This window comes from Canis lupus, chromosome 6 (assembly GCF_003254725.2).
Source record: "Canis lupus dingo isolate Sandy chromosome 6, ASM325472v2, whole genome shotgun sequence".
Taxonomy (NCBI): domain Eukaryota; kingdom Metazoa; phylum Chordata; class Mammalia; order Carnivora; family Canidae; genus Canis; species Canis lupus.
In genome coordinates this window covers 38,275,123-38,283,197 of record NC_064248.1, presented here as the reverse complement: position 1 = coordinate 38,283,197, position 8,075 = coordinate 38,275,123, and the positions used below count along the sequence as shown (strand labels likewise).

General features: G+C 66.6%; 1 protein-coding gene across 1 annotated transcript; it reads right to left on the bottom strand.

The window, feature by feature from the left end:
• Positions 1 to 1,057: 1,057 nt before the first annotated feature.
• Positions 1,058 to 7,764, bottom strand: PRSS27 (serine protease 27). Its single transcript, XM_025416875.3, has 6 exons — positions 6,762 to 7,764; positions 4,071 to 4,097; positions 3,287 to 3,449; positions 2,317 to 2,588; positions 1,913 to 2,082; positions 1,058 to 1,456 (listed from the first exon to the last, which is right to left on the bottom strand). Exons 1-6 carry the CDS (start codon positions 6,889 to 6,891, stop codon positions 1,166 to 1,168), a joined length of 1,053 nt encoding a protein of 350 aa, XP_025272660.1. The 5' UTR covers positions 6,892 to 7,764; the 3' UTR covers positions 1,058 to 1,165.
• Between the last annotated feature and the right edge of the window lie 311 nt (positions 7,765 to 8,075).

Sequence of the window (8,075 nt, the reverse complement as noted above, 5' to 3'; positions counted from 1 at the left end):
CCAAGGAAGCCTGGTCTTTGTCCGGTTCCCACAGTGGGTTTCATTTTGGCCTCTCAACACAGAGGCTGCAGGGGTTCTCCCCCAAGAGACCAGTTAATCTTGAAGCACCCTCCACCCAGGCCAGCCCGTGTTCCCAGAACTCGTTGTAGGGCTGCCTTCAGGACCCCTGCAGCCTAGTCTTTCTCCTCCCACCCCCACCCCCACCTGCAGAGCTGAGGGCTGCTGATGGGTTCTAGCTCATTTCTGCATTCTCGCCAGTCCTTGCACAAACCACTGAAGACTCTGGCTAGTGTGGCCTGGACCCAAAACCCTGTGGAAGGAGGAGGGAAGTGGGTCCTGGCCTTGGCCTGGGCAGGGAGACCCTATCCTGCTGACCTCCACGGCCTAGGCTGGGGACTCGTGCTGGTGCCTGCTTCCCCAAAATTTCGGGGGTTCTGGCCTCCTGGGATGTTGGCCGGTGGCCCAGTAGAGCTGTCCCTGGGCTGCTGCAGGGGGGGTCTGGAGCCTGGGAGGGAGGCGCGGGCACAGCATGTCTCCATGTCTCTGCCTGTCCCCGCCCTGCCCTTCGGTGAGTTCACCACCACCCAGTCACCCCTGGGAGGCAGGAGGGCCCAGTGCCTCCAGTTCCCCACAGTTCTAGACTCACCCCTGGGAAGTCGAGACTGAGGGAGGAGGCGGAGGAAAAGGAGCTGGGGGCGGTGGGTTACCCCAGGGCAGCGGGAACAGCCCTTGCTCCTCCCGATGTTAGAGAAGTCTTGGGCTGAATCAGACACAGGCAGGAGCGGCCATGGTCTCCACTGGGCCCCCACTTTTCCCGCTGGCATCTGGTGCTGCCCCCAGGGTGATACTCCTGATGAAGACCATGTTGGCAAAGATCCTGAGGCAGGGAGGGGAGCAGGGAAGCCCCTGTGAGCGGATCTGGGGACGGGTGTCCAGTGCACCTGCTGCAGCTCCCTTCCCGCCCGGGAGCCTCAGCCCCCACCCAGCACTGCAGCAGCACCCCCCGACCTCGTGTGCCTCCCCTCACCTCCCTGAGGCACCACAGGGCAGCCAGCTCTGAGGTCAGGTTTTTATTGGAGCATAAACATAAATAAAAAAACAACTGGGCATTTGACCAGAGAGGACAGGAGCGCTATTTACAAATGTACACCGTGGGTCCCGGGGCTCAGAGGAGGGCCAGGAGGGCCGCGAGGACTGAGAGGAGCATGTGGGCTGCCAGGCGGGGCACAGAGTCCAGGAGGTGCTGCTGGACCTGGGGCCCCCGCTTCTGGCCACCCAACTCGGCCTGTTGGAATTGTAGGTTTGGGATGATGCGATGGATCCAGTCATGGTGGGAGGTGACCCGGATATAGACACCTGGGCGGTTCCGGCGGGCACAGCCCTCGCCCCAGCTGATGACTCCTGCCTGCAACCACAACCGGCCCACCAGGCATACCAGGGGTCCCCCCGAGTCGCCCTGTGGGAGAAGCAGGGGCGCGGTCAGAGCCCCCAGGCCCAGGAGCCAGCCGCTGCAGCACACGGGTATGCGCGCACTCTGGTCCCCGGCCCTCCCCTCAGCTCCTCTGGGAAGGTCCCTGCCCAGGACCCTGAGCCTGGCACCTGCTGGCTGGTCCTTCCTTCTCTGGCGGGGGGAGCCCATTTCCCAGCACCCCCAGAACTGCCTGCCCTGATTCACCTTGGAGGGGCTTGTTCAAAGTTTCTGGCCACGCTGGACCCCTGAACCGACCATCCAGCCTGGGTGGGGCCCAGGAGTCTGATTCCCAACTGCTGGAATGCTGGGCTGTGACGCGGCCCACGGCCCCGCCTGCAGGGGCCTCCTGGTCCCAGCCGGGCTGGCTCCCCCTCCACCTGGGCCCGGCCTGGACGTCAGGAGCCGGGCTCGGCCTTGGGCATGGCCCACGCCAGCCCCTACCTTGCAGGCGTCCTTCTTGCCCTCAGCAAAGCCAGCACACAGCATGTCATCCTTGATGGCTTTGGGCTGGAGGCCAGCCTCGGCGTCCTTGCTGTAGAGCAGGTTACACTTGGGCGTGTCGATGATGGGCACTGCAAGCTTCTGCAGGACCCGTGGGCTGGGCAGGCGGTCTGGGGGCGAGAGACAGCCTGCAGCTCAGCGCCGTCTCAGGGAGGGCCACCGCTCTGCGGCCCACGCCTTACCGTCCCCCGTCTGCTGCTTTCCCACCCACTCCACCCACGAGGAGAGATCCACGTGTGCCAGTATCAGCAGAAAGAGCGCTGGTTTGGAGCAGCCCCTCCCACAGACAGCCCAGAGCCTTCTCCAGACCTGTCCCCCATTCTCTCGTGGTGCCACCCCATTACCTTCCTCACTGGGGCTGCCCCAGCCGGTGACCCAGCAGCTCATGCCCGCCTCAAAGGCCCCCGAAGGGTCAGGCACACACACGGGGAGAATGTAGTTGGTGAAGGTCACAGGCGCCTCCAGCTCCACCAGCGCCACGTCGGCGCTGGAAGCCATGCCCCGGTACAGGGGGTTGCTCTCCACCCGCTTCACGCGGGCGTACACGGCGTGTGGCCCTGGCCTCACCAGCTGCCGCGCCCCAAGCAGGACCTGGTACAGGGAGGTTTCGGAGGTGCTGGCGGGAAAGAGCAGAACTGCTGTGAGACCGCCCCTCTCGGTGGGGACCCAGCAGAGATTGGGGAGACGGAGGGGCCAGGGGTGTTCCTCTGCTACAGTGCCTGGGTGCTCTGCACGCTGTCTTCAAAACAGTAACGTCCAGGGGGACGTGCCGTACGGGGAGAAGCCGAAGCCACTCCCCCTCCTGCCCGATGCCAGCCAGGTGGTCTTGGGCAAGTCGCCCCACAAGTTCTCCGTGACCCAGTGTCAAATGGGGCCAGTAAGTATCTCTAATTGAAGGGGTTGTAAGAGGGGCCACCCACAGGGTGCAGTCGGGGGCCACCCCACCAGCCCTGGGCAAGTGACCCCCCCCTCGGAGCCCACACTTCTGAATTTAAGACTGGAAGTCCTAAAAAATTGCAGCGCTGGGGGGAGGTGAGATCCGCGCTCGGGAAACCCTGAGGGTCCGAGGCCAGCCAGTTCCTGGTTCAGGGGCCTGGGGGCCTGGGTGACCTCAGACAGGGCCAAGAGGAGGAAGGGACATTCTGCGCCAGCCCAAAAGCTCCTCTGGAAGCGGAGGCCCAGGCAGAAGGGGCATGTCCTGGGCCCGAGGTGTGGAGGGGGCAAGGGAGAGGGCAGGCACCCCCCAAGGGGTGCCCCCAGGGCCCGTGGCGCTGTCCGAGGTGCTGGGGCCCCGTGGGAGGGGGGGTGACTCACTTGGAGAAGCAGTGCGCTGCCGTGAGGACCCATCGCTCTGTGAGGAGGCTGCCCCCGCAGAAGTGGCTTCCGTTGCGCTGGATGCTGACCTGCCAGGGCCACTCGCCCTCCAGGGCGTCCCAGCCGCCCACCATCCGGTTCAGCATCCTTGGGCGCCCACACACTAGGGCCGAGGCCAGGAGGCGCTCACTCGGGGCCCTTGCAGCTCCCAACCCCGCACTCTAGCCTCCAGTTTCTCCCCAACCCTGGGTCCTCCCTACCCTTGACCCGCGCTGAGCCCTCGGGCAGGTCAGGGCTGTGGGTGCCGGGTCACAGGCACACCCCTCCGGCCTTGGGAACGTGCCCCTGCCCTTCACCTCTGACCCAGCGACGTCAGACCCGCCTCTCGGTCACGAGACACAGAGAGGGTGCCGGCGAGGCACGTCAGGGAGTTATCCCGGAGCCCAGCAAGCAGGCTCCCGGAGGGGCCCCCCGCACGCAGGTGACCCCAAGGGGTCTGCACTGTTACAGCAGAATGGTCTCCAGTTGTCCTGAGCCTCCTGCAGCCACCGCCCCCTGCCTCCGGGGGCTCCCGTGCCGTCTGCGCTGCGGGGCAGACTTCCCTCCGTCCCCCGTCTTGGCTCTAATGCTGTTGAGCCACAGCCGTTCCTTCCTTTGGGGTTCCCTGTACCCCACCTCTGGCTTCTGGGTCTCACTCCGGGGGATGGTGAGCCTCTGGCCCGTCTTGCAGCCCTCAGACCAGCCCCCTCCTCTGTCCCCCCATCCAAGGGCCCTGGGTGCTTACCGTGTGATACCTCGGCTCCCTGAGCCCCTGGAGGTGAGAAAAAAAAGGTGGTCAGCCAGCTTTGCCAAAGCCTGCCCACCGCTGGCCAGTGTAGGCCTTCCTCTGCTCCGCTCCCAGCCTCCTGAGGACACAAGGACGGTCCCCGCAGGGACCCGGCAGGGAGGGCCCGGGGCGCATCTGCAGGGGCAGACTGCCTGCCGCACAGGAGCCCACTGTGGCCTGCCTCGGGGGCAGGACAGCTTCTCACCCCCAACCCCGTGCTCGTCTGGAAGCTCTGGGCCTGTTTGGGCGCTGTCACCCGACCCTGGAACACGCTGGAGCTGGGATCCGGGAAGAGGCCCCAGAGCTGCTCACACACAGTCTGTTCTCCCTGGAGTCTCACGCAGGCGTCTGTGGTCCCCAGGTCGTGGGGAGAAGCCACCTCCCCCAGCTGAGGGGACAGGCAGCGGGGTCAGAGTAGGGCCCGTCTCCCCGGGATCCATCTCGATGCAGACACAGGGCCTACTCTTGGGCCTCACGAGAACCTCCGCCCCAGCCTCGACACCCCAGCCCAGGGCCAGCAGCACCTGCAGGTCTCCCCGCGCCCCCAGCGCTGTATCTGGGTCACCGGGGGCGAATCTGATCAGAGCTGGGGCGGCTCGGGACAGCTCCTCCCCACCTCAGCCTGACCCCTTTGGAGACCAGAGGGTGTGGCAAGTTCGCTCTTGGACCCCAAGTAACCCGTCCCACAGTGGGGAGAGGTTGCAGGGAGAGGCTGCAGGGCAGGAAGCGGTTGGGCTAGCCCCCGGGGGTTTTTACAAGGACCCCATTCCTCCCTGCTGGACCATGGAGTGGAGGAGGTGGACCCTGGAGGCTGAGCAGGCACAGGCAGGACTGGGCACTCTTCACAGTAGGGGTGCCAGGTGGAAGCCTGGGGGCAGAGTGCTGTCTTCCAGAAGATTCCACACTAACGTTCCCTCGGACTCCTCCCCTCCCTGTGGAGACTTTCCAGGGTCTTCTGGTGCCCCCCGCAGCCAGCCCCCCTCCCCTCACACCCAGGATCGAGCTCACACCCCCGTGGCCTGGTGGGCCCCTCCCCCACCTTGAGTCTGCAAAAGTCCTCAAAGCAGCTGAGTGCAGCTCTGCTTCTCATTCAGGCCAAGCCCTCTGACCCCTGAGCGCTCGCTAATGACACCCCTCTACCTGGGGGCCCTTTCCTCCTGGACTCTGCTGGCCCAAATACTGTAGGTCCTAATCCAGATCAAGGCCTAAGTGAAATGCCACTTCCTCCAAGCAGCCCTCCTTGCTTCTGCTGTCTGTCTAGGAAGCCTGGCTCCTGCTCCTGAGCTCGCCATCCTCCCGCTGGGCCACGCAGAGCTCTGCCCACCTTGCCGTGGAACTGATATCATAGTCTCATCTCACCCGCATTCCACAGGGCTCCCCCCTTCCAGGGGGCCTGAGCCCAGGGATCGTGTAGAGGGACAGAAGAGCTGTGGGGGCGGGCCGGACTGGGGCGGGCACTGTGGAGCGCTAGGCTCTGCGGGGCGGGTGCCCTGTCGGGGGCTGGGTGAGCTGCCCAGGGGTGCCGGGCACCTCGTGTGGGCCCAGGGCCCCCATGCTCCTGCAGCTGGTCAGGGCTCAGCTGGTGGGGGGAGACCCGAGGTTCTAGGAGGTGGGGGTGAGGATGTTCTTGAAGGAGCCCACGACCCCTGCTCCCAGCTGTGAGCCAGAAGCAGGCAGTGACCGACCGGGATTACTCACCCCACTGGGAGCAGTGGCAGCTTACACCCCTGCTGGAGACCGGCTCCCCCCAAAAACCTCACTATCCTTGTGCCAGGAAGCCAGGAGGCAGAAGCCAGGGGGCAAGGGTTGGGGGGCCCTGGGGAGCCCAGGAAGACTGGAACCCCCCCCACTGAAGTGCTGCCCTGGTGTCCTCGGACCCCTGGTAGGAGGTCTGGAGCCCCAGCAGAGTCCAAGCCTGGGGTGACCTGGCCCAGCCCTGGGAGGTGACTTGAGGACAGGGAAGTGAGGTGGCACCAGGCTGGCCAGGCTAGCCCAGGAATGCGGGAGGGTTTCCCTGGCAGGGAGCAGCGCAGCCTGTGGGAAGGGGCCTGGCGGGTGGGGTTCCCCGGCTGCCACCTGCCGACCCTGAGCCAGGACCGAGAGAAGGGAAGGGGACACAGGCTTGCTCCTCCCCACACACCCTCCCTGTCTGGTGGGAGCAGGAGCCTGCTGCACCCGCAGCTCCCCACTCCCAGGTGAGCCTCCCCTGGCCCAGCAGAGGGTGACCCAAGGCTTCGAAGCCCAGGGGCCCCAAGTTCAGATCCTGTACATTGCAGCCCGTGTCTGTAACTGGGGACAGGAAGAGACTGAGGTGGGAGGAAGCAGAAGCCCCAAGCCCAGAGCTTGGCCCCTGAGCACCAAAGACGAGGTAGGAGTCAGGGGAAGGAGAGCCCCCCATGCTTCTGCCTGAGTCCTGGGACCTGCGCCCCCAGCCCCGTCCTCCCTTCTGCGGGTCACAGCCCCAGGAGTGAACCTCAGAGCCTTCCCACCTGCTCCGCAGGGCCCCCGTGGGCCAGGGCAGGAAAGGGAGCCTGTGCGGCAGCTAAAGGCCTGTCCAGGGAGTGGGGAATTTGGCTGGAGCTCCGGGCAGGTCAGAGGGCGCCCCTCTGCCCGGAGGGGGACCGGCTTTCTGCATTGTCCAGTACTCACCAAACCCCAGCAGCAGCAGGAGCAGGGCCAGGGCTGGCAGGTGCCGCATGGTCTCGGCCTGGCTGGGGCACCGGTTGGGGGGCAGTGAGCGGGAGGCCGGTGAGCACCAGCTCCAGGCACACGGCTCCATGAAGTGGGGTTTTATGCTGGAGGTGAGTGTCGGCTCGGCTATGCCACCCGACCTGTCGGCCAGGCCTGCCCAGGTCCTCTCAGCCGGAAGGAGGTGCCCCAGAACCCAAACTTCTCCATGACCTGTCCCTGAACCTCGAGGCACCAGATCCCTCACCCCAAAATACCGACGGGTTGTGGGGCCGGCTGTGCCTGCCCCATTTGGGTGCGTGTGGCCTGGGATTCCCCGAGTCCCGACCAGACATCCCCCCGCCCCGCTGGCCCCAGGCCCCGCCTAAGCCGACCGCAGCCTGCCCGCCGGACCCTCCGTTTCATTCATTCGTTCACTGGTTCATTCATTGATTTATTGAGCATCCACTCCTACGCGGGCATCCGTGGACAGCTCGGTGCGGCCTGCGGCTTAGCTGCTAAGGGCAGGAGAGGTCCAGCGCCCCCTCCCGGGGCTGCACCCTCCTCCCGCGCGGCGGGCGGGGGGCTTCCCGGCATCCGCGGGCCGGGCCGGCGGGCGGGGCGGAAGCGGGTTCTGGGAAGGCCGGGCCGGGAGGAGCGTCCGGGGCGCCCCTGCCTTGGGCGCGGCGGGCCGGGCTCCTGGACGTGCGGCCGCGGCGGAAGCGGCTCCGGAGGAAGTTATTTGGAGCAAGGGGCTGACGTCAGAGCCGGGCTCGGGGCGGGGTGCGGTGGGCGCCGGGCGGCAGGCCGCGTCTGCCTCAGTTTCCCCGCCTGCGGTGCGGGGGGCGGTGCGCGGACCGGGAGCGGGTGCGGGGAGCGCTGGGTGTGCTGCGGCCCCGCCGCCACCCCGCAGTACCCAGTCCCCGGCCCGTCCGCGGGGCGCCGCTGGTCGACGCGGGCCTGCCCCCTGGTGGCCGCGGGCTGCGGGGCGCAGAGTCTCTCCCCGGGACCTCCCCTCCCCGCGGAGGGTGCGTGCCGTCGCCCCCCTGCTCATCCCCCCACCCCCCGGCGCTCGGCTTCCTGAGCACGCGCGGTGCCCACACTTCCAGCCGCAGCCCCCGGCGTGGAGGCGGCCACGAGGCACACTTTAAAGGGAAAAACGGGATCCCTGGGTGGCTCAGCGGTTCAGCGCCTGCCTTCGGCCCAGGGTGTGATCCTGGGGACCCGGAATCGAGTCCCACGTCGGGCTCCCTGCGTGGAGCCTGCTTCTCCCTCCGCCTGTGTCTCTGCCTCTCT

Excerpts from the sequence above, each read along its gene's own strand:
- PRSS27 (XM_025416875.3), bottom strand. The coding sequence starts at position 6,891 with ATGGAGCCGTGTGCCTGGAGCTGGTGCTCACCGGCCTCCCGCTCACTG. Across the intron at positions 2,589-3,286 it reads GCAGCGCACTGCTTCTCCAA|CACCTCCGAAACCTCCCTGT; the intron begins GTGAGTCACCCC and ends CTTTCCCGCCAG. Across the intron at positions 1,457-1,912 it reads GCAAGAAGGACGCCTGCAAG|GGCGACTCGGGGGGACCCCT; the intron begins GTAGGGGCTGGC and ends CTTCTCCCACAG.